Source organism: Lepisosteus platostomus, chromosome 7 (assembly GCF_059453375.1).
Source record: "Lepisosteus platostomus isolate fLepPlt1 chromosome 7, fLepPlt1.hap1, whole genome shotgun sequence".
Classification (NCBI taxonomy): Eukaryota; Metazoa; Chordata; class Actinopteri; order Semionotiformes; family Lepisosteidae; genus Lepisosteus; species Lepisosteus platostomus.
The window spans coordinates 50,338,507-50,364,470 of NC_142617.1; the positions used below are offsets into that span (position 1 = coordinate 50,338,507).

The following is a 25,964-nucleotide window of genomic DNA, read 5'->3' on the forward strand; positions in this document are numbered from 1 at the left end:
AGGTTTAAACTAAATACTGTCATATTGGTTCACTTAATATTAATAAACTACATTTCCACAATGTCTTAAATAAATTACCTGTAACTAACTCAGGGTCCACTGCAAGCTTTCTGAGCACTTCTGTGCAGTTACCATAGTATTTTAGTTCTCAACAGCAATGCAAGATCAGTTCAGAATGAACGTTTGTCTTGATAATTGTTGTAGCATTAAAGTAAAGGCAAACCACGATTGGTAGGGTTAAAACATCAGATTTTATTAACTATTCAGTTTATGAACAAAATCTGAAAGGAAAAGGTTTTCATCAAAAACAGGTATTGGTTACAGCTTAAAAAACAATTTTCTCTGTTCAAAAAATAAATGGCTCTGATTCTCGCTAAAAGCCGAAAAAAATCTTCAGATGTATAAAATAAATTTAAAATTACTTCATTATGTTCCCATTCGATTTGTGCCCAGCAATTCATAAAAACAAAAGATCTGAAAAGACAAGGTAGGTGATCGCACCAGATTTCTGCTCTTCACTTGTTTGATTAACAAAAGAAATGGAGTATCTCATGTGCACCTGAGTTTCCTCAGCAGTAAAAGACCTACGTGCTGTAGAATGTAGCAAAGATAAACAGTAAGTCACCATTTCAAAACGCCTCTCTATTAGTATAAACGTCTCCGACAATTAGCCTTGGGTGCCAGAGAACTGGGGTTCTTCTCTTTTCAGGTGACTGTATCAATAAAAGCTGTGACTTTGACACTGTGGGGGGTTCAGTTCTACCAGTATCTATCTGTATTTGAGTCCCACAGCACTTCTGTTGCACATGCTCGTATATTTGTTCCCCCGCCTTGTGGCGTGGCGGTGCTCTGACATGGAGTTCTTCATGGGTGGGTTCCTTCATTGTCACAGCTACCCTCCGCGCCGGCTAGAAGTTCTCATAGTGGTGGATGAAGTGGGCCATGTCTCTCTTGTTGATCTGCTGGCAGGCTTTCTCCACGTTCTTCGTCAGGCCTGGAGGACCACAACTGAACACGCCGAATTTGCCAACCTTAAAGGAGAAAGGCCAGGTCGGGCACATTAGAAACTGGTTTAGAGCGTCGAGCTCCCCCATCTCACACACACCACTCCCTCCCTCTACCACAGCAACAGGCTGAAACACAAACAGGTAAAGTCCCACGCAGAACACCCCGTTGATTCCACTGGCATTTTCGTGTGACACCGCCCAGCTTAAAAGGAGATGAACTCATTTTTAACTGGACACGAGCGGGGGTACAGGTGGGGGTTCCTGCCCTGTTCCTGAAAAGCTCTGGGATCTGTGGGGGTCTCCTCCTTGTGAAGTGGGACTGGTTTTCTGGCTTGGGTTTGTCAGGAGTGGCGCTGACGCACTGGCACTGTGGGAAGCCTCACCTCGGGGTGAACTTCCTGCAGGGAATTGAAGAACGGCACGAAGGGGGGCCTCCCAAAGTGAGTGATGGACCGCAGGCCGGTGAACAGGCTACGGTTCAGCACCTTCTGGAAGTGGCGTTCACAGATGTACTGCAGGCAAAAAACACACAATATACTGAGCAGAACTAAAGCTTTCAGCGGTTACCGTAACTTCGGTCATTGATGGTCAATAAGCCCCGTTATTTCCTTCTCTTGCTCACACAAAGCTGACGACAAGGAAGAGTCCTGGTACAAAAGAGCCGAAGGAGTGTGTGCACACCCTACAGATAGCTTGCAAGTGGAACCAGTTTCCTTTAAAGCCACAATTGGACATTGTTTCCCAAAAGTAATAAGGAAATAATAAAATGCTGTAGGGCTCAGATTGAGATCTTGTTCACTTCTTTTAAATCTCCTCACATCCATACCTGTTTACACACAGATTATCTCAGATAAAGAGCCCCTCCCTTCAGCTGTAACCACGCCTGTTATTTCTGTTTTGGGACTTGTCATTCCCTAGATTTTGCAAGTTTTCATTTGCAGATATCGGGCCATCTAAGATGAATGAGTCCGGTCATGATTGGAAAGTGGGTGGATAGTTAATCCGAGTGTTTGGACCGGGGTGGGACTGTGGACACGCCTAACGAAAGCATCTGCTGGATTCCCCTCAGGATTGAAGAGTCATTTCTGTCTCCGAGAGGGAGCTTCCTGCAGGAGCTCCTGAAAGGGCACCTCACCAGCATAGTGGTCCGCAGATCAAACTTCTCTGCCAGCTGGGTGATGTAGATGTGAACAGACACCAGGTTATTGGTGTCGTTCATCTCCACCTCCTTGATAATTTCCGAGACCCACTCGAACTGCCGCTGTGTCCGCGTCACCCAGATGAAATAAACCTGCCGGAAACGGGGGTTGATGAGAACAGCGGACAGTAATTATCTACATTTTCAAAGTAACAAAAATGTTGTACCATGCACGGCCCATCCATATGTTCGTAAGAAAAACGACACCATTGAGCCACATTTAAAATTGTGTAGAGTTCTACTTTTCTACAGAGTTTAAGGACGTCAGAGAACGCAGTGGTCAGCATTGTTGCTGTGGTTACCAGCGCTGGGGCCCTGAGTTCAATTCTAGAGCTGCGGTGCTACTCTGAGTGTAGTTTGCATGATCTTGTTTGCATGGGTTTCCTGCCACAGTCCAGACATACTGGTAGGTTAACTTGCTGCAGGGAAGATTGGCCCTGGTGTGAGTGTGTGTGTGTGTTTGGGTCTGTGTGTGCCCTGTGATGGAGTGGCGTCCTGTCTAGGATATATCCTGCCTCATACCTATTGCGTGGCTGGAATAGGCTCTGGCTCCACTCTGACATTGTGCTGGATAAGCAGAATAGAACACTGATGGATACATAGTTTAAGACTGACTTACTTTTTTGCACTGTATCTTGAAATTGACTGAAGATTTGAAGACAAGGTCCTTCAAGATGGAGGCAAACGGGGTGACCCCTATCCCCCCGCCGACGAGAACGGACACCTCAAAGTTGTTCCACTCCTGGTGCCCCTCGCCGAAGGGCCCGTCCAGGTAGAGCTGGGGAGATAAAAAAGGAAGCTTTGTGCACACTGAAACGCTGCTCTTCAACATGGGGTTGTCCTTTTGCTCGCAGACCAACAGTACCAAACACATGGTAAAACTATGAGAAGGAGAATTTTGCCTGAAGTAAGACCAAAGGGGAAAATCGAGTCTGTATTTGTGGTTATCGCTTTGTCAGAGTTGACCTAAACAAACTTAAACCTCGCAGACATACAAAACGATCCAGGTGCTGTCAGGCTTTCTGAACAGAAAAAGGACAGAGTGCGTGCTCCCTGCACACCGACCACATGGACGTACTTTGGGGAAGCCCCCCAGCTCAGCCATGCTTTCCGAGGAGTAGGTCTCCCGCAGTCGCGTGGTCCAGGGCCCCACGGCCCGGATGTGCAGGCTGAGGGTCTCCTCGTGCGGGGCAGAGGTCAGGGTGAAGGGGTGGTACTCGTCTGTTCCCAGGGCCAGGCAGGCGATCCGCACCCACTGCCCTGACTTGTACGTGAAATCCTGCGGCCGCTTAAACTCCAAGTGCGTCACTCCTGGAATCAACACGAGCACGTCGGGACATGTCAGCTGGCTCTTCACTGCCGAACCGTCTCGGAGACATGAAAGAGGACTGAAACTTTCCGAGACCTATACATACAACATTAATTGGATGCATACATCCATTGGTCAAGCCATTTTCTGCTTTATCCGCCAAAGGGTCGCGGAGGAGCCAGGGCCCATCCCAGCAAGCATCAGATGCATACACCCTGGATGGGACGCCACTCCATCACACACTCACACCAGGGCCAGTCTCCCCAGAAGACAATTAACCGACTGGTATGTCTTTGGACTTCTGAGAGGAAACCGGCGCACCCAGATGCATGGAGATCATACAAACTCCACACAGATAAAACCCCAAGTCCAGTATTGAACCCGAGGCCACAGCGCAGTGAGGCAGCAATGCTGGGCTCTGTCATCACTCTCAAGCGCTGAGAAAAGAGGATGCCGGGAGAATTCTTGCCAAGCTGGGGCACCTCGGCGCGAACGATACCTGAGGGCAGAAGCTCGGCATTCACCACCGCGATCTCGATCTTTTTCCTGCTCAGGCTGACCAGCTTATCCACCAGGTAGAGGATGGCAGGCGGCAGCAGGTAAATGTAAAAGCGGGGCTCCTGGATCAGGGCGAAGCTGCCGTGGATGACAGTCTGTGGGGGGAAATGGGTTTCGACAAAACCAATGATCAGAGGAGCTACCCTGGCCGAATGCCTGCCTCTCACCTGTGACATTTCTGCCTTTCTCATATCAAGACTGAAGCCCATACAGTAGAAAGAGAACACTAGTCATATATCAGGCTACACGCAGTACTAGGTGTGCACAACATATCCGTTTTATGAGGCATAATGAGCATCAAGAGTAACATCACTATCCATGTGCTGCTTTTAGAACACTAGTCATATATCAGGCTGTTGTCTGAGCACTAAATCATCTAATTACTGAGTGAGTCGGACACAGGTGACGGAGTGATTTAACCTGCCCCATGTCAAGTCTGGTGAAAGAAGAATGAAAAACATGGGAACTTCTATGCAGCCTTATCAGGAGAACAGCATCATTGTGCCATGTGTTCGCTGGAGGAAGTCTCTCCATGTGGACTCATTGCCAGTGGAGTCAAATCTTGAGCGATGAATCAAGGTTTTGTGTTGGCTACCCTCATGGACATCACTGAGTGTGGCATGGACTGTGGGTGGAACTGAGCAACCAGTGGAGCTCAAACCTCCCAGATGAGCTGGGACAAAGTGTGGCATCTATGGCTCAGAGACCAGTGAACAGGCACGTGCTTGTCCAGTCTTTGTGAGAGAAGTGGGACAGAATCCCACAAGACAAGCATCTGCAACCAGGTGTGAAAGCAGGTATGCAGCTTGCTGGTTTGCAATGGTGGCCATAAAGACTTCTTGCCTGTGACTTCCACAACACTTCCCCTGTTGATCAACACTTTTGACGGCATATGCTAATCACAATAATGAATTTATCCGTGTCTTATCCAGTCAAATAATTCACTGTGCGCCCTATTCATAAAAAGATTGTCCTTTTTCTGTTTTAACTTATTGAATTTGTTGTTTGAATTTGAGTTATAAGAGAAGATGTTTCTTCTGGTGCTGACTACATAAAAAGTTTGAGCATGTAGTCTTGACCATGACCCGCTTAAGTCAGAATTACAATTGCATTTAAATGCTTACAGACAAATGTCTGTGGTAAAAAAGGTGACAAAATATTTATCTATATATATTTTCTTCCTCATCAGGCATCTGTTAAATGCACTGTGTGATATTGTGTAATATGCTATATCTTCACGTGCCTGCGAAGCAGATTTCCCACCTGGTACTAAAAAGTAAGTGAAATGCTCAAACTGTGAAATTGTTATTTCCCAGAAACCTGAGCTTAATGTTACTGCAGTGGTTGCACTCTGACTTTCATTCGCACTTTGCGTTGGAGTAGGAGGTGCCGATTTTGAATGAGGATGTCTGAGCTAAGTGATCTGCGCCGCAGTGCGCGACCTCCAGACAGCAGTGTGAGAAGTGGCAGGTCCTTACCAGGGTGTACATGATGACGTAGAGGCTGTGGGTGATCCAGAATCCCCGGAAGCTGGTCTTGCGGAAGTTGTGCGAAGCGAAGACGTACATGATGGCCAGGACCAGGAGCAGCAGCACGCCTGTGGTCCCTGAAACACACCGACAGTGCAGGGAATGCCAACGACAACTCCCAGCCCGACCTTGCAAGGAGACTTCCCTTATGTCGCTGCTCGAAGACCATTACACAACATTGGAAAAAAATGCACTTCCATCCATTCATTTTCTAACCGGCTCTCCCAATTCAGGGGAGATGGGGAGCCTGAGCCTATCCCAGCAAGCAACAGGAGCGGGGCAGGGTACCCCCTGGGAGGTACGCCAGTCCATCACTGGGCAGACAGCAGCCACTGACATGCACACACTTGCACCAGGGCCAGTTTTCCCAGAAGCCAATCAACAAGCTGGTATGTTTTTTTCGCTTTGGGAGGAAACCCACGCGAACATGAGGAGAACATATAAACTCCAAACAGACAGCACCCCGGGCCACAATTTAACTTGGGGTCCCAGCACTCTGAGGGAGCAATACTAACCACTGCGCCGCTGTGCCACCCCAAAACATTCACTTCTACGCTTTAAAAAAGGCTTTTAATATTGCAAACCTGCCACGGTGAGCATTCCGAAAATATTCAGGCCATTTTTCTGATCAAGCTGTACTTCCCTTTTTAAAACACGACTCGGTGTGGCTTGACCAACAATGGCTGGTGAAGCAGGAAAATACTATAATTCATTGCACCTGCTTAAAGACAAGGTGCGCCTACCTGGAACTGTTTCAAAGAACCACCAGTAGTATTTCATGGGCATCTCTGACCTAAAATTCAAAAGACAGAGCATGTTACAGTTCAATGGGTTCTGCCACTGTATATCTGTATATCTGCCAGCCCTAATCTAGAGAAGGACTGCATCTAGACAGTCCTGCTCTGGACTGGCCTCTGGATCTGCATTCCTGACTGGGATCTACCGATGCTTTTGTGCCCCTCAGTAAGGCACTTCGCAACTTGGCTCCAGTAAAGGTCTTGACGGTCTGGCAAAATAGAGCTGCATTCACTTATGTAGTTCAATAAGCTATTAAATAAAAAAATAAGAATATTGGAATCGTGAATGTCTGTAAGTTGCTGCTATGAGGTATTCTTTTAACAGATAAACCACCTTCACTCCCATCTTCATTCATAGTTTACATTTTCCAAACAATGCTACACGTGCTGGAGAGCATAGCGTTTCTAAACCTATACCCAAACACAAAGGGGCAACTGAGCTCTCTGGTCTGCAATGCACATTGCCTGTTCTTTCAATCCTCGACAACAGACAGGAGAGCTTTTCTCTCCTGATATTTCCTTCCAACTAAAGTAGCAATAACTTACCCATCATTGGAGAAGACCTTGGGGAACATGCAGGCCAGAATGCTAAGGGAGCTCACGGAGAAGATGTACACATTGACGATGTGGCCCAGACTGTGGATAACTGGAAGAGGGGGAGCAAGGCAGAGAATCGGAGAGTCAGGGCTAAGGCCAATATCACAGACCTGAGGCACTCACCGCAAAACCAGGAGCAGCAGAGACACAAGAAGCACCAGTTTGTTTGTTAATGTGGCCATGTTACCCAGCAGGAAGCCAGCCAGGCCACTAGTATGATGTGACCTGGGCTAGTTAAATTAAGTAAGCAGGGGGACATAACCCGGATTTGAACCAGCAACCTCCAAGTTGGGTTCAGGCCCTGCCCTTCTTTTACCAGATGAGCTACTCAGTCTCCCCCTTGATCCGGTCGACAGAGAGACGCCGGAGTGCACGTCTTACTGGCGAGGATGATGGCAGACATGGCCACCCAGCGGTGGAAGTCCACAGCGGCGTCGAAGGGGATGTAGCGGTTGAGGAAGGTCTCGCGCAGAAGCGTGATGAAGTTGCGGCACATGGTGAGCAGCAGGTAGGAGTACATGAAGGAGATGCTGGCCGCCGTTCCCCGAGAAACCAAGATCCCGACCATGGTGGTTTCTGGGATGCCTGTAGTATCCGCCTGGAATCCATAGTCTAGAAACAGAACTGGGAGTTTTAATACATTAGCTATCCAGCACAACTCTGACTCGCCAGACCACTAAAGCCCAATCCTGTGAAATCTCTCTGGTAATTCTGAAATGTAACCTGGAAACCTTCTCTAACTTGTGGGATTGCAATAAAAATTCAGTTTAAAAAAAAATTGAATAAAAAAAAAGGATGCAAAAGGAAGACCTAAGGACATTCATTTTTCATTTCTAAAAGTTTCGAGGCCAATTGTCATCACTTTTTTAGCCTCTTGGTATTTGTTTTCTGTCGCAATTTGAAAAAAAGGAAACAGTACTCACAGTAGCACCGCTCCACAAGGACTCCTGCTGAGATGCTGTAAAAAATCACAAAGCACACGATGTGACGGCGATAGTTCTCAATGAAGCGCTTGAACTGCTGGATCTTCTGCTGGATTTTGCTCCTGTTGTATTTCTGCCTTGTGGCCTCAGCGTAGACATGAGGACTGTACTGATGAGACCTGAGGAGCAAAAGTATGAGAAAGAGATTTTAAGTAATGATGAGCACAGATTCTGATCTGGAGCCAGAGAGTGGAAGGGTTCAAAATACCAAAACGTTTGACAATGGATGTGATGTTGAGCAACCTGGCTAAAGTAAGCCTTTTATTTCATTTGCTTCATCCAATTCAGGGTCACAGTTGAGCTCGAGTCTATCCCAGCAAGTAACAGGCGCAAGGCAGAGTACACCCTGGATGGGACACCAGTCCATCCCGGGGACATCGACACACCCACACCAAGGCCAATTTTCCCAGAAGCCAATTAACCTACCAGCATGTGTTTGGACTGTGGGGGGGAAACACAGGGAGAACATACAAACTGCAGGCATCAAGCAACCCAGATAGTGAACCCAGGACCGAAGTCCTGTGAGGCAGCAATGCTAACCACTGTCCCAAAGTGCTGCCACCAAACAGAATATTCTGGCGTTTTTTTTAAAAGAAAATCTTGCATTCTGGGAAATCAAATTTAGATTGTTTATATTACACTTGCAAATTTCAGCCTAGCACAGGAAAGAACTACATGCTATTACCTCAGAATAGCCTCAGAAATTGAATTACGGACTCCCAGACATGATTTCACTTATGTCTGCCACTGCCATCTTACCTGTAGTAACTATAGTTTAATGGCAGTCAAGCTTTACCTGTCCTTAAATAAACACGGCTGGGAGTATTAGTATTTCGTTCCTAATAAACCCTCTAAAACAAAGACACTGACTGATCTGACAGGATCAGGATACAAGTAAAGTGAAACCTAGATACATATACAGTAGGAGTCTGTGAGTGAAAGCATGAATAATAGAAATGAATTGACATTTTAAAGGCAGATTTAGAACTTATTCTGCCCATCACCTCTGGAAAAGCAGTGCTTTTGTCCAGAGAAATGCCTAAAAGAAAGTGGAAGCAAAGCCTAAAACCACACAAATGTCAAATAAATAATCGATTGTCAGGATTTATTTTTAAATACAAAGTTAAAACAGTCAGAGCTTTTTGCAGATAATCAGTATGTTTGAAGCATGATGTCACTAACTCTACAGATTGGCAAATCATTCCTATAGCATGATTCAGATGCTATAGGCCATGATGCTATACCACAAGCCAAAGAAAAACAGATTTGCTATTTCCCAAAACAGAGAGAAGCCTGACACGTAATTGCATGTGGAAAAAGCACTTAAATTCAAATACCTTTTAGTGCTCTGTATTTGATTAATGAGTAAACTAGTAAACAGTAAACTGATGTGCATGATTTTGTGGGAAATTCCATTATTTATCACAATTACGCATTTAATAACATACTGTACAAGATAATAAAATAATAACTTTAAATAACACACAAGAATGAAATCAAAATAGCTTTTGGCAAGAACTCTGTTCAGTTTATTTCTCATAGTTAGATTTTATAGTATCAATAAAACGTGGATTGCTAACGGTTCAGCCACTGCAAGCCATGAAAGAGAAAATGGAAGGCTGGTATTTACTTCTTTCCTGCTCTTTTTCGTAGATCTTGCCCAGTTCTCTCCACATCACTGATGGTACCCTCTGTGCCAGTGGTGCTGCAGAGACCAAGATCAAGAATCCATGAGGACACTAACATGTTCCATACTGAGCAGAAACATTTTCTTGGTCACATTTCTTAGCATAAAAAATCTAAAGCTTAAGGACTGTAAAAATAAACAAAATATCCTAAAGAAATACTTTGTAAAGCACAAACAATTTTCTGAAAACATTGTCTTCTTTCCCCATAGATATATAGCAACAAATGTGTCTACGCTTCTAAATGTTGTAGGCTGACAAATAGAAGAACTTACCTGCTTGTGTTTTTACTGAGAAAGGACACTCGGCTGTATTTGTTCTGCCTATTCCTGTCACGTAGCTCGATCCCTGCAAAAAGCAAAGCACTCTCTCTTATTGCACAAGATAAATCCTCCTAACTACTGGTAATATAGACGGCTGTTAAATACCAGTCTTCATCTGAGGCAAACAGTGCTGTATTTCAGCAAGGGTAGTTACTGAAAGCAAGAGACCTTATGAGTAACCAATGGCCACCCCAGCCACGCCATTAAAGAAAGGTTTCTTCCCAGGATCTAGCGTGATAACCACGGTTTCGGGAACAGTTACAGCAGTCTGCAAGCAGACTCAGAGCGTCTCTCCTGCTGGTTCACCTTTCACATTGAGCTGGGCGAACTGCAGCTCCTTCTCGTGATCGCGGAGCAGGAAGTGGAAGTCTTCCCAGGTGATCTCCTCCTTGTTGGAAAAGCCAGCTTCCTGGAACATGTAATCGATGACTTCCTGGGTCTGAGTCTTGGACAGGCAGTTGTTGGATATTTCAATGAAAGATCTAAGGGGAGCAGAACAGTTAAGAGCTGTATTACTCAAGTAAAAACCAGGTGAGCCAGTCCACAAAAAATAATGCCAAAGCTTTGAACAAGAAGGAAATAAAATAATCTGCATCGACCATTTGCATTGCACATTGCACTGAAGTTAAGTTGTTGAAATATCTTTTAGTCCGATTTAAGTTTTATTGTATAAATGCACTAGACCCACCTCAGCAACCTAGAAAATTCCTCTTTTGAGAGAAATCCATTTCCATCAACATCATGCATGGTGAACATGAGCTTTGACTTTTCTTCGGGTGTACCTGCCCAAGAAAAACAAAAGTGCTACCAACACAACACACACAACACAACTACCACACTTTCCACAACAACAACCTGTACGTTGCGTCTGTTCCTATACATCTCAGATGTGTCTACCATTTGGTTCACGTCGTTAAAAGCACTTGAAGTTTAAATCGGACTGCTGCCAGGACTGCACTGTGCAGGCTTTTCTTTCAGGAAGTCAGTGGATTCAAGCTGCTTAGTTAAGGTCAGCACTGGCCTCCCCTGATGTCTGGTCCCAGAGACCCAGTCCTGCAGGGAATGAATTACCTTTCATGAAGATGACGAAAACATCCAGAAACTCCTGGAAGGACAAGTATCCATTGCCATCTTTGTCAGCAAGTGAAAAGATCGAGTCCACAAACAGGGAGTCTGGCTTGAGTCCGAGAGCCTCCGCAAACTCTGCCGCAGTTAGTTCACACTGAAGTGCCTCCCTGGTCTTCTGTGAAGGAACCGAACTTAAGTCCCCTGCGTCTGATTTCTCGATGTCCAGTATCTGGAAGGAGAAACACGCTGTGGCCACATGCATGACAAGCCCAGAAAGGGACACTTTATTTCTTCACTTTATTTACATACATTTTGATGTGGGGTCTTTCCGGGTGTAGCTAAGCTCTTGATAACACAGTTAATTACCCGTGCAAAAGCATGCCTGAAGAAGACATCCAGGATTTGTTCTCTCTGCTGTTTTGTGACGGCCTGCCTCAGCAGGTCCTGCTCTCTCATCTCCGTCACGTTCAGCCCCAGCTGGCTCTGCTGCAGGAACGTGTGAAGTTTCCCGACGAAGTCCGTCCGCTGACTTTCGTCATCAAAGAACAGCACCTGCAACCCCAAAAAAAAGCCTGCTCTAAGGGAAATGGGACAAAACGCAGTAAAACCAGGAGCAAGACAAAAAAATGCCACTGCTGATTGAGAAGTCTAAGAGCAGAGAAGAGGTTGAGATTTTGTTTAGCTCTGCCTAATAGACATACTGTAAGTCTGGTAGAAGCACCCAAACCTAAGGCACACATTCACTATGGAACCTCATTGTCACCTGACTTTTATTTCACAGTTCTTAATCACCTGTTTTCTTAACTGAATTAATTTAGTACTTCTACTAGGATTCGGACTGCCTATGTTCCAGAGAAACCTACAAACCCTACTAGAACTTGGCCCTCAAGGCCTGACAGCAGTGAAACTCTCGAGATCGTGCCGGGTGCTCAGTCAGGTTCCTGCTGGGTAACAGGCAGACAATCTGCACAGGTTCCCCTCACCAGGTCATATTCCTTGGGGTTCTTGAGCAGCAGGGCCCTACACTGCCTGTTATTGGAGTGGATGATGTCCACGTCCGTCTCGGTGTTGAAGTTGAGGACCCGGACTGGGGAAGGCCTGGTGTCAAACACCTTGATACACTTGGCAGTGTCCAGTCTGATCGAGACCAGGCGGAGTGGCTGGCTGAGGCTTTGCCACTCAGAGGCTGCAAACACAAAAGATTGAGGGACATTCAGACTGACTTATAAATGTCACTTGAGACGTGACTTAACACAGCTGGGGCAGAGACACAGGAATAAAGCTCTGAAACAGAGATCGCCTTCCCAGCAGTCTTCTGGCTCTTGAAGAGGACCAGAGCACCATGGGACTTTATTCCTTTGTGCAGTCAAGGTGCTGCTTAGCAATCCCAGCATGCTTAACTGTAAAGTCATCAGCTTTAAAACCTGCTCAGCCAAAAACATTTAGATACATTTCACTAAAGAAAATGAAGCAACGCTTGTAAAAAAAAAGAGAAAAAACAGACACTACTTTATGACTACTGTAACTACTGTATTAAAACTTAAAAAAACAAGTTGGTAGGATAACCAGGATGTTTGCAATGTTTGAATGTTTTGAAAAAAATATTTTTATCATCTTAAGGATATGCACCGGACTTTCACCTGCTAACTTGACGCACACCTCAAGTGACAGTCTCTGGTTTGGCTGGAAATATCTCCTTACATCTTACAAGTGTGAGCTTTGACCCAGTTTTAGATGTCATTCTGATATTGCAGACTCAGTCCTAATCTTCAGCGTCACAATGAGCCGGGAACACCTCCCAGATTGATTATCAAAATAATCAGTTTTGATAATGCTTTTATTTGTTGGCTGTCAATTTCAGTAAGGTAGTCATTAATGCTAGTACTGATGGGAAATGACTATCGCAGTAATAAAGGAAAGCAGCTTGCTTGATAAAGATCTGTGCCAACAGGCCATCTGAAACCTTCTAAAGAATTCTACTGCATGTGTCTGGGCTGCAGGAAGATGGCGTTTCCTCATGGAAACTTCTGCCCTACACCTAAGTCCTAATTTGTCTCCCCTTTCTCCCCAGAAAAGTAACACTGTACCTGAGAGCTTGATTCATTCAAATAAAAATTAAGTCAAGTGCTGAAATAGCACCAGGGATTATGAAATTACCCCAGACAAAACACAAATGTTTTCCCTTTGCAGGGGATAAGTGTTTATTCTGAAACTCCCCTGTCTTAAATCAATGACTTAACTGGTGGATCATACTGGTGACAGGGAGCTGCTGCCGTCAGGAGGCAATGTTAAGCTACATGCTGCATCCCTCCTGTTACCTTTAAATGACAAATTTAAATGACCTTTAATTCCCTCGCCGAGCTCTACACTCTTCGCCACGGGCTGGCGTTTCTTCTGGAACTTCTTGAACTTGGACTTGCGGAAGTAGGCCACAGTGCAGGCAAGGAGGAAGCTCCCTGCAGAGAGCATAAAAAGATGAAATTCCACCCATTTTTTTAAAACAAACATCCTTTAAGACAAACTGGGATGTGTGACATATCATACAAGACACTCAATCCTTGTTAAAACTCAGATACTTCAATTTCTTTGGCTTGTCCGCACCTGCTTTACCTGTTTGTTTACCTGTTCATAATTCTCCGAAATATTCTTTGTACTGAACTATGATCATACTTCGACTACAATATAATTGTCTACATTTTGTAGCAGGTATGGTTACTGACTATTATCCATTATTCAATATAGAGTCACGGGGAGCAGGGGAATATCCCAGCAAGCAACAGGCACAAGGCCGGGTACAGTCTGGACGACACACAAGTCCATCACATGCCACACAGACACAAATACACTTGCATTTCCCAGAAGCCAATTTACATAACAGTATATCTTGTGGCCGTGGGAGGAAGCTGAAGCGCTCAGAGGAAACCCACCTGAACATCTGGAGAACATACAAACTCTACACACACAACCCCTCCGGAATCAAATCCAGGCCCCCAGTGCTGTGAGGTAGCAATGCCACTGTGCTGCCCCTACCTGCTACTACTAAAATGAAAATATTTTTTTGCAATTTGCAAAAAAAAAACATTTAAGAGCATCTGAAGATGTGTAGAAATCTCCACTCATTTAAGAGTGCCGGCGAGGAGATTTCACCAGACTGTTTAAGATGGCCAGCAGGAGCCGGCGAGAGCAGACTGGTACACACCTAATGGGAAGCAGAAGAGGACTGCAATGACAATTCCAAACCCAGCCTGACTGCCTTCAAAGTAGTTGTAAATAGTTGCTTTGGTACAGGGTGTCAGGATGTCAGCTGTTATTTGCCTGGGCTGAGGACAGGGGTCACCTAGAAAAAAAAGAAGGCATCAAAATGCCAATTAATAAACAGAGACGACCTTGGTTTCAAACAGAACAGACATAGATGCAACGCTCTTGATAGGCTTGGTGATCCGCAGATGAAGGGAGAACTCTCATTTCATACGAAAAGCACAATACCAAAACAGTGATGCACTGATATTTAAAATCAGTGTCTAGTATCCAGCGAAGATAAACTTTCCTGTTAAAAATGAATCTTGCAGGTTCTACACTGGAACAAAACCTTTAGAGACATACAGTGGGTTGGATGATGTTTTAATAAGAATGAAATTCCTTTAAGCCAGACTGTCCAGATCCTTACCATTCTCCCAGAAGAAGACATTTTTCTGGATGTCTCCCACCTCGGCGTTTGTCACCTCAAGCAGCACGTCGTGGAACGCAGTGTTGCGGATTGCCTGGATCTCTTCAGCTGAGAACAATCTGCAAAGCGTGGTGGAAGTAAGCAAGAATGTGGATTTACAAAACCTTCCATCCATCCGTCTTGTAACCTTTAAACCATTCAGGGTCGCGGGGGAGCTGAAGCCTATCCCAGCAAGCAACGGGAGTAAGGCAGGGTACACCCTGGACAGGACACCAGTCCATCGCAGGGCAGACACTCAGACACAGACACACAGACACTCACATGAAGGCCAGTTTTCCCAGAAGCCAATTAACTTACCGGCACGTCTCTGGACTGTGCGAGGAAACTGGAGCACCCAGACGAGACCCACGTGAACACAGGGGGGACATACAAGCTCCAAACAGACAGCACCCCAGGTCTGGAACTGACCTCAAAGCCCTAGTGCTCCGAGGCAGCAATGCTCACCACTGATATACAAATTGTGCAAAAAAGCCAAATCGGAATGAAACCAGTTACCAATGATAACACAAGAGCAGGGTTTCACTGGTTGACTGACAAAGGTGTGACAGGCACGGCACTCCGAGAATCTTAGCCTTTCTTTTTTTCAGTAATAATCACGGCTCCCTGGGATAGTGTTTGTATGCAATGGTGCGAAGATCACCGGATCAACCTGACATAAACCCTCCCCCCATCTCCATTGTTCCGGACAAAACCCCCATTCACCCATTGTGCTGGTTTTCAAACCAGAAGCGGTCTCCATTCCGGATGCGCTCAAACTGGTCCAGGACGATGGCGCTGAACAGCTCTCCTGGATCCCCGGCAGATTCCAGGAGGCCTCCGGGGAACATCTCCAACTTGGATGTGTCGTTTCCGTAGAGATCAGCAAGGTCTCGGAAGAGCTGATGAGGAAGCGAAACTTGAGCAGATGCTACGTTCTCAGTACTCCAGGCTGGGCAGCTTTGATTTTAACCTTGAGAGGACGGCTCAGCGCAAGTGCTAAACAGACCATTTCCAGGGCAAAGCTGGTCCGGGAGTGGATCACCCCCTCTGGAGTTATGCCTTGTAGAGCAATACAGCTATCCAGCATTATCAAACAGAAGATTCACAGCAGTTATACACTGGAAAATCAAAGGTAACGACATACAGGGGAGAACCTGCAGTAATGGTGAGGCTTCTTGTCTGCTCGTTAAGGGTCTTCTTTTGTTTTTAAAAAAAGAGACGGCAAATTTGGAAATTTAGCAGTTAAGCTCAAGATGAAAAGTGGGAACCGTTATTTTGCACAGAGGTTATTCACCCGAGGTAAGAATCTGGATGGGAAATGAATCTCTTTGGAATCCCACGAGGGAGAACGACCTCCTGCAGTAACTTTCCTTCAGCACGCAGCACGGCCAGCTCACCTGTGGTTTGGCTTTGAACAGCTCGGGGTTGATGTCCTCCCAGCTGAGGACGGGCTTCAGGCCGAACGCTGCTCTGGCTGTGTTGTAGCTGGGCAGGCCATTATCTCTGCCCCTCTGGATGGTCAGGGCCACCAGGTCGGACCGGGAAAACTTCATCGGGCCGTACATGTAATCTGAGACAAAGACGTTTTCCTAACATTCAGAACACCGGCAAAGTTTTCAAAGTGTAACAGGGTAACAGCGGACCAAAAAAAAAGAGTCAAAACTCTGGGGTCTCACTGCCTTCCCTATAAAAGAGGCCTCTGCCTTCTACCAAGATACCACATTGCATAAAAAACAAAAAATAAATTTGTCACATTGCATCGCTGATGCAGTTCAGGTTTCACACACCCATGTTTTCATATACAGTATACAGTATAAGTATGTTTAAACTATATAGGAGAAACTGGATATTCCAAACTACTTATCTTCACTTAGAGCACATTTACTTCAATAGATATGCAAATGTAAAGTTATTACTAAATGTATTACATGAATGCTTCTTCATGGACAATAAAGATACAACTGCAGTTCAAGCAAGGGATCAAATTTCTTTGCGTTAGGAGTTTGGGTGGCTTCTCTAAAGGTTATTATCCAGTCCAGGCACTGTCTAGTGCTGCAAATAACAATAATGAATTATATTTTTAATGCCTATAAATAATCAACATATTATATATTGATATATATAGATAATTAAAAAATATTACTTGGAACACCACACTCTAGTGCACCCAGTGAATCAGAGACATTTAATCCAAAGAAATGTAATTTGTCACCTACTGCCAGAATCAAAGAATATCTAGAACCAGTTTGCCACAAACTTTGTTCCCTAAGCTTCCTAGCTGTCTGCAGCTGCACCTACTGTGTCATTAAAGGCATTAATGATGCAATAATGGCCAACAGTCAGTCTTAGCGTGTTTTGTTTGTATTATGATTTAACAGTAATAGTCAGTTGCCCAATCCTATAAAACACTCATCTGCTCACTGGCTTTCCGAATGCTTTGTGTTATCTATGGAGCTGGGGGGGAAGGTTAATCGCCGGGAAGAGAAAAACACAGGCTTGTTTTAATCACTGATGACACCGCTCACACTGCCGGAGACCCAAGAAGCATTAGGATAGGAGATACCTAGGAGATCCTCCACCACAACGTTGTCTTCCTTCTCTGCAATCTGAGAGGCCATGCCCAGCACCAGGTCATCCACATCCACACCCCGCTGCAGGTTCGGATTCTGGGGCAAAAAAAGCAGACCGCTGCAACATGCTGTGCAAACATCTGTCTAGATAAAGGACCTCGCTTGTTTTTTAACAAGAGAGAGAAGAGGCAACAGGAGTCATCCATTGTTACTTTTTCGCAAAAAAGAAAGTAGTTCCTTTCACCAGGAGAGGGGTACGAAAGTGTAGCGACGTGAAATACGTGTTTAGATGTCATCATACCTATAAATGTACACATGCAAACGTGATGCAGAGCTCGGCTGCAATAAATCCCTGTCACGCTGTCTCAGGGAATTACACTTGCATCATCTCAGTGTGCTAAACCAAAAGGTTTATAACCAGCACAAAAATAAATACCGCAGAGGGGCTAAAGTCTCATTAGGTCACCTTTTACAGCCTCGCAAGAGACCAGAAATGACGACAATACTGTGCACGCACGAGCAATTACCCCAAAGGGGGGAAACAGCACTTCCTTGCGCAATGCCTCCAAAACCTACAGTGGCGATACTGCTGGAGGACAGCGTTTCCCAGTGTTTCCTTTAATCATCTGGCGTCTGATCTGGGGAGCCAGCCCTCAGATACCCCTGCTCGTGCCTGAAGAGGTTTCAAGGGGCGGCTGGCGGATCACCTGTCTATTCCAGTAGCTATTGCAGACCCGAAGGGCCGGGGAAGTGCTGCCATCGATGTTGATAATGTCCCGGAAGTGACATGTCCTGTTCCTTAAAGACAGAAGACACAAGGTGGATCTTCAGAATTTGGCAGAAGGCCATTTTAAGTTAAGGTTAGACTTTAGTGTTTCACAGGTTTTAAGACCTTATATTATCCCGATTCCTTATCAGCATAGATCTATGGCTGAAAAGGTTGTACGGTCTACGGTTGTAAAACGAATTAAAAATCGGAATTTTCAAATGCAGTACAATTTTATCTTGGCACAATAAAAACATTGAATAAAAAATTACTGGTTGTAATACCTCATATAAACCCCAGGGGGCATCATAGTAACGCCAAACCTCATTGCCGCTGCCTGGAACTCCGGAGTGATCCCAGGATCTACATACTTCTGGTAGCCTGAAAATAACACAGAAATTAGTGCAAAAGTAGCGTCACATCTTAACTTGTTACTGCTGTATCTGTGCCATAGCCCCCTTCCCTAATCCACACAAAACGTACACTTAAATTTCCCAATGTGGCAATAAACCACAAGTTGGCTTAATTTCATATTAAAGTAATTTCACCGTTAGGTCAATTAATTAAAATTAACTAATTAACTTAAAGGTTTGCACTTTCAGAGCATTATTCACTTATTATAAATGACCACTTTTTGTTGTTTTGGGGTGAATAACATTTTTTTAAAATCAAGATGGCAATTTAAATAGTGTTCATACATATTTATTTTATTATATCATACTAGACTGTAACACTTAACATACTGCTGTTTACATTCCTATACTCTCTATCTTTCTCACATTCTCACAGACATGCACTGCAGCCAGTTACCAGTCCCAGGAAAGATCCCTGAGTCATGGCCAATGTGGTCTTACCTGGATAGGGTGGAACAGTCACATTCCCCAAATAAGCTGGCAGCCACTCATAGAACATGATGTTCTAAGAAAATGAAAACAGGACACATATTTATCAAACAATCCTGAAGCACAGAGCAAATACCAAATGATAAAGCTGAGAACTCCATTTGTTCAGATACTGGGGCAAAGGTTAAATCAAAACTTTTGACACAGATGCTCATAAAGAGCCTCCGACACGGAGTGACGTTTTGTTGGTAATATTTGTAAAGGAGGTGAGGCCACTGCTTTCAGCAGCCGAATTAACAGCCATTCAGATGTTATCAACACCTTTGCAAACAATGCAGACTTGCAATTATTAAGCAATTTAGGCACGTGTTGAGAAATCGCCTTACACGCGGTCTGGCAAACCTGCCTAGAACCAGTAACCGCAGGGGGCAGGCGTCACACGTCACAAGGCCGAGATTGTCTTGTACTGCACACAGCTGCAGGGCGTTGAAGATCGAACTGCCTGGAGAGATTAACAGGCTGACACACCTGCTCGGATCTGGGTCTCTGGCTGGATGACACCCTGGGGTGGCACTGCTCCCAGGCCTGCAGTGGTTTTCCCACTGGGCATTGACAGCTGGGTGAATGGGGTATGCTGCTGCCCCGGGGCAACTGGAGCTGCCAGAATGGCTTTCTGGGCTGTGCGCGTTCACAGACTAGGCCATGCGGCCCCAGAAACGAGCTGCCGCTGGGATTGTTGATCCAGGAATGGGAGAAATCCCAGCACAGGGCAACACCCCGACTTACTGCCTGATTCACCATTCGATCCTGGAATTAGAATGGTCCCAACAGAGGATCCTGGACAAGCACATCTAAAATGTCTTGGAAGTTTTTGCACTGTCGGCTAAAGGTTTGCTCTAATGTGAGAGTAGTGAAAGCACAGACTGAGTGGTGAACTGTTACTGAAAGTATCACCACGTGCCCAGGCAGTGACAGAAGGAGACCTAACGACAGTGGTCCAATGACACGAGCTGATGTCACCTGCACCGTGAGAGCTGCATTTATTCTTCAAGATATATACTGTATCTTTAATTTGCCTCTTTGTTCCTGCAGCTGTGGCCAATGCAATTGAAACCTACAAATTACACAATTAAGGGATGAAAAAGGGCTGTTTACCTGGAAAGTGGCAATGACCCTTTTTCGGGAGTTTTGAAACAGTTCTTCATCTGACCACAGCGGATGCTCCTCCCATAGTTTGGCAGCCAGATGGTTGTGGTATCTGAACCATATAACTCCCTCTGCCATGGTGAAGATATTTTCATTGCCCCAGGCATTGCCAAACTCTGTCATAAAACAGCCAACACACGCAACACATGAACACAGGGCACTCCTATTGCAGACAGCCTCTGTGCAGCTCCCTTCCACATGCAACGGAAGACAAGCAGTGGAAGTGTCCGGATGAGGGGCAATGCACACACAGACTCACTCAGACAGATTCAAGGATTCAGAGGTATACATAAAAGGTGTGTTTTTAAAAATGCCATCTTACGATTTCTAAAGCTGCTTTGAAATTCTGTCTCTTTTTCTAGCCTTCTTTTTTTCTCAAGCTTGGCATCACCTGCAACAAGCCCCTTGTGTTTCACACAGCCTCAGAAGGAGTGCAAACGATGCCAGGTGTAGACTCTGAACTTCCTGCGGGGCGGCCAGAATGAGTTTGTGGTGGCGGGGCGACTCACTCACTCTGCTGCTTTCCAGGGATATTTAATAAAGCCCATCTCCGCCCAACAAATCAAAGCTGGGAGATTACGCTGACTCATCCCACACTTGTGGTCAATCCAGCTCTCCAGCAAAAAGAAACAAAGCAATTGAGAAAGAAAACACCCCGCGCACTTACTGAGCAAAATATGGAGAGTCACTCGAGGCCCTGGGTAGCCTGAGGTATGCGCAGAGTCAGAATATAATTAGCATGGCGCTGACAGATAGAGACGGATCTTTTATACCATAGAGCCCCTGGCGCCCGTGTTGTCCTGTTGATGGGTCCACAGAGTTCCACATGAAGTACTGCCCCGCGCTCTGCTTGGGTAAGACTCCCGAATGCCCAGAGGCCAGCTGGCCCCGAGAGAAGCTTCTCAGAGCATCACACCAGGAGCTGGAGGAGCCGTATATGGAGCTGCCATCAATCCAGGTGGTCACGTGGTTCAGCTGGAGAAAGCAGAGACTCACCGTTAGCTCGGGAGAGAGGAAAAGACCAGCGCCCTGCAGCGCATTGGATAGTGTAACTGCCGATACAATGACAAAGAGACAGCCTGAAAAATCTGTACTGACACAACACTGCATTTTAATCCGGAGGATTATCAATGCATCGGGCAAAGCAACATTCTTCAGGCTTACACACAGATTTCTTACATCTATTTGAGATTTTTAATGAGCAATTTATAATTCCAAAGCCAGCTCCTGAAAACCATATGGATACAGTGACCTTTTGACAAAAGTAGTGTTAGATTTTCTCTCCTTCTGGGAAGCTCAAACTAAATTACCTTGCATAACAATTAAATAAATAAACAGCATTAAAACATGCATTTTGGTGTTCTTTTGTTACATCTCCATCAGGTCAAAAGGCACTGATTGAAACTGTCCTGTCCTGGGGGTCATTATATTCTTCATTGGTGAAACAGCTCACACCTCTGTGAAGTAACATTATCGCTGGAAATTCCTAAAAATGCTTGTTGATTTTAATGCCCAATGTTTTAGTAAGAAATATTGTACAAATGTATAAAATGTGAGTTGAAATATACAAGTCATGTCTCGCAAATTCTCCCTGGCCTAGACAGTAGTGCTCATCTGCCTAAAAAGTCGTCTCCAAGAAAAATCCTGAGTAGATATGGATGAATAAATCAATAGAACTAAGCAGCAAAACGAATAAGGTGTGATGTGAACTGCAACAAAACACCAAGCCCACAAAGGAGCAGACACCAACACCAGAAGACTGGCATGTGTGTACCAGCTACTGACATGCTGTGAAAACAGGGACACTAAAGGGGGGCAGCTCCCATAATACAGAAGAGCTCCTCACCACTGAATAACCTGGGGTCCTGCTCCCACCTAGGACACTTCTGACAAACCGGTGACAGGAATCGCTGATCCTTACCTGCGTCCTCGGGTTGTTGGGACTCTGGCCTGTTTCCTTGTCCCACTGATTGCGCTGAAAGGGGAGCAGGACATTCCCAGTGCCGTTGGGGTCAAACACAGGGTCCCCCAGGGGAATGGGGATGTTCATGAATTCCGGTGGACATCCGGGCCTCCTTGAATCCAGGATCTCAAAAACCACATGGTAACCTGGAACACCAACACGCCAGGGTCAACTCTCTGGGGTTTCTGTAGGATCTTTTTACTGTTTTACTGCCACTCAAGCTCACGTATGTTTACAGCAAGTGTCACTGCGAGAGTTGAAAAAACTTCTTTACAATACAAGACATGGACTGTAATATCAAAATTACCTTTTGCATTTAATACTTTTTGCATGATGTAAATAATACAGTACAGTATGGTATCATAACTAGATTTTAAATATAAGGTGACAGTAACCATGCAAATCTCTCAACATGTTGTGATAATTGGATAATTGGATATCCAATAAAAATGAATTAACTTGGTCTGAGCATCGTCAATAAATGTGAAATTTCCTTTCGAGGTATTGATGTATCTTTCATGTTAAGGTCTCCAAGGTGTAAAGCAGTCTTTCATTACTGGAGGGACTGCAAGAGACTGGGCTGGGCTCCACCCTGCCATGTGTGGTCTCTTCCCAGGAATCCAGAGATGGAGGTAGTGGATGGGGCAGCGATGGCAGCCCTACAGGAAGCTCTGTCACGGTCCTCCTGCCTAGAGCAACAAGACCCCCGTTTACTTTCCAGAGGAGGAGGGGAAGCCTGTCTCACCGAAGAAAAGGGACAGGACAGTCCTGTTCCGGCTGGAGGGGACGCCGGATGGACCCCGCATGGCGGTGTTGCTGATGTCGCGGGGATTGGGCAGAACGGGCTCCTGGATGGGCTTGTACACCCCGTCTGCATAGCGGGCCGGCACCGGGCGGATCAGGGGCGAACCTGCGTGGAGAGGACACAACGAGACACCGGTCACTCCTCCCAGCCTGCGTTTCTCTGGGGGCAGGAACTAAGAACTGCAGACACATAAAAAAAACAGCGACACGGCCATCCGGTTTCCGAACGCTTCATCCCACTCGGAGTCACGGGGGAGCTGGAGCCTGTCCCAGCAAGCAGTGGGCACAAGACAGGATACATCCTGGACGGGACACCAGTCCATCTCAGGGTACACACATCGGCACACACTCTCACACCAGGGCCAATTATTCCAGAAGCAGATTAACCCACCAGTATGTCTTTGGGCTGTGGGAGGAAACCCAGGTTAATGCAAGATGAGCATGCAAACTCCACATAGACAGCACCCCAGGAATTGAACTCAGGGCTCCTGTGCTCCAAAGCAGCAATATGAACTACTGTGCCACCGTGCCACCCGACACTGACACATATCAAAAGCAAATGAAATGGTAAATAATGAAAGATCAACTGAAGCAGATTGGAAAAATAACAGAATGTCTTGTAGCGGCATAGATCTTTTAATCTTAAAGGATCCTAAAACAATTTACATTCAAGGAGAAGTCCCACTTCAGCCTCCACTGAAGTGGATCACTCACCTGGGAGACCTGCTGCAGCTGTTATGTACCAGCACTCCCACTGCATAGCAGGTCAGGAAAATGGGAAATTTAGGGAAGACAGACTGGGCAACACTGGAGTGGAATTTAGCCAGGAAAATACCTCTACTCTTACGAATAGACTGTAAGACTTTAATGACCAAGTAGTCATCCCCAGACTGTATACATGGAGGAAAGAGCAACACCTACAGGTGCACCTGGACCAATTACAACAGCAACCTGGTGTTCCTTAGAGAACCTTTCCCAGGCCTGACGAGATCAGGTTTCGAAGGGACAGCTATCGCTTTTATCATATTACAAGTTTACGATAAGCTATTTTTTCTCTCTCCTGTCTATATATATATATTTGGTATGGGTGGAAAGCATGAGGAATGCTGAAAGCTTGTGGAAAACTCTTAGGGAGGACTGCAGCCAGAAGTGATGAAGATGATGATGCTGATATACAAATACAAATATAATTTGTGATTTCCGAAAACTATGAACATGAACACTATCTTCATTCCATAACACCCACAGTGATGTTCTGGTTCTCAGCTGCTGTAAACCCTCACTTTCTGTACTGAATTAACAATTTGCTGATGTCAGGAGACCCCCCAATCCTGACCCAGAAGTCTGTCTGTAGGTTAACTAGGTCTATTTAAAAAGCATCGCCTGAAGAGCTAAGAAAAGCTGCTAAAAGGTTAAAAAAAATTGAGGGCCCCTGATCAATGCAAATGACAGATGACAGACAGTAAGAGCTCGGGTAGAACGAGAATCAGAAGATTCTGTCCGGGGACCGGGGAAGGACCGGGGGTGGACAGCGCAGATGTGCAGATGTCCAGACCGACGCGCCTCCTTCATTCCCCCGCCCAGGGTCCGGGGTTGCCGGCTTACCCGCGGAGCCCCGGCTGTGGTCCGCTAGGTTATTGTACCATCCATCGTAGCGCTGTACCTCCCAGGTGACGGCGGACTCGGAACCTGCACGGACAGAGAAACATTGGGGAGCTCACATTATTGTAATCTTCGCCCCTTCATCTCTCTGTTGGCTACAAGATCTGATGCCCCAAAGCAACTTTCCGAAAAGTGCACAAAGTTTTCGGTAGCGCTACATTTCCAGGTGGCCTTTAAACAGCAGGCGTTGAGTTTTCACTAGATCCTAACTGACAAATATGCACTCCCCCTCAGAGATTCTGGGTATTGTGTAAATATAATATTTTTGAATCTACTTGTAATAATTGTGCGCCGCGTAGATCTAAATATCATTTAAAACGTCATTTCTTACATTTCTTACTTTATACCTGACAATTAGCAACCCGCACGAGTGATCCTTGCACTGGCACGTAAAGTAATTGCTCTGAATCGGAAGTCGTGCTAGATAAGCCTGGCAGCGGGACGGGGAGTATGTGTTCGTGGTCACCCACACCTGTGAAATGCGCCCGAGGCTCTGCAGAGGCTAAACACTCCAGATATGGAAAGCGATTTCGGCTTCATTTCGTAATTAGCTGCTTTTCAGTAATTATAACCTGAAAGCAGAATCGTCTTCCCACAGTTTTTTTTAAAGCATGTTGGTATCAAAGCACCAAAACTAGAGATATTGTAGACAAATTAGAAAACTGGAACAGAAGACTGTAAGAAAAAGAAATAATTATTGTGCTTGAAACAGGATTCATAAAGTCTGTGAATTTTGGATTTCGATTAAATTCGGAGGTTTTATATATCAGGATGAAAAAAAACTCTTTTAAACACACGAGCAGCGCTGCTTAGCCTTCGGTTGTTCACATACTGTACATTTAACAGCGTGTGTCCAGTTTAAATACGTCAGAACAGAAAAAGTGCAGAACGCTCACCCGCTGTGCCCAGGAGCGATGCAAGCGACAGCAGAGCGACGGAGCAAGACTGCAGGGCCCGGCTCAGGTCCATTCCTGGAGAGAAGCAGCCGAGCGGAGCGCGTCCGACTCTGACGAAGCGAACAAGAGTCTCTTCCACAGCCCGCTGGAGGCGAGTGCGCAGGTCCTCTAGGAGCGACGCGACGCGCTGATACACTGGATGATCTGCGCTGTGGGCTTGAGTTTTAGTCTGAAGTGATTTCAGCCTTCAAAAGGAACAGGGTAACATTTTAATATTCAATTCTAACGTTCCGGCGGGCTGCACGTTTTTTCCCCCCCGGCATACCGTTATTGAAACCACAGTTCTCATCAAGAATGGGTGTTTTTTTAACGACAATAAGAAACAAACTTTTCTTTCTTTGTGCATGTCTTGTAACGTTGTTTTTTTTACACCACAGACCTCCGTCCCCCGGCCCCCCGACACCCGGACGGTGCTCAAAGAAACACTAGTTTCGA

The 25,964-nt window shown here is 45.6% G+C and overlaps 1 protein-coding gene across 1 annotated transcript; it reads right to left on the minus strand.

Moving 5' to 3' along the window:
- Window positions 1-232: 232 nt before the first annotated feature.
- On the minus strand, window positions 233-25,602 carry duox (dual oxidase). Its single transcript, XM_088641023.1, has 33 exons — window positions 25,470-25,602; window positions 24,517-24,600; window positions 22,853-23,017; window positions 22,066-22,253; window positions 20,918-21,119; window positions 20,094-20,260; window positions 18,951-19,014; window positions 18,381-18,477; window positions 18,038-18,128; window positions 17,324-17,426; window positions 16,158-16,330; window positions 15,484-15,659; window positions 14,722-14,840; window positions 14,254-14,391; window positions 13,397-13,510; window positions 12,038-12,240; window positions 11,421-11,606; window positions 11,058-11,283; window positions 10,675-10,768; window positions 10,293-10,468; window positions 9,939-10,011; window positions 9,609-9,683; window positions 7,919-8,097; window positions 7,377-7,607; window positions 6,945-7,044; window positions 6,345-6,394; window positions 5,551-5,678; window positions 4,014-4,167; window positions 3,284-3,516; window positions 2,825-2,983; window positions 2,143-2,298; window positions 1,391-1,519; window positions 233-1,031 (listed from the first exon to the last, which is right to left on the minus strand). Exons 1-33 carry the CDS (start codon window positions 25,540-25,542, stop codon window positions 909-911), a joined length of 4,629 nt encoding a protein of 1,542 aa, XP_088497149.1. The 5' UTR covers window positions 25,543-25,602; the 3' UTR covers window positions 233-908.
- Between the last annotated feature and the right edge of the window lie 362 nt (window positions 25,603-25,964).

Excerpts from the sequence above, each read along its gene's own strand:
- duox (XM_088641023.1), bottom strand. The coding sequence starts at position 25,542 with ATGGACCTGAGCCGGGCCCTGCAGTCTTGCTCCGTCGCTCTGCTGTCG. Across the intron at positions 20,261-20,917 it reads CGGGCGCCAGGGGCTCTATG|AGTTTGGCAATGCCTGGGGC; the intron begins GTATAAAAGATC and ends GTTTTATGACAG. Across the intron at positions 3,517-4,013 it reads TGCCGAGCTTCTGCCCTCAG|GAGTGACGCACTTGGAGTTT; the intron begins GTATCGTTCGCG and ends TGTTGATTCCAG.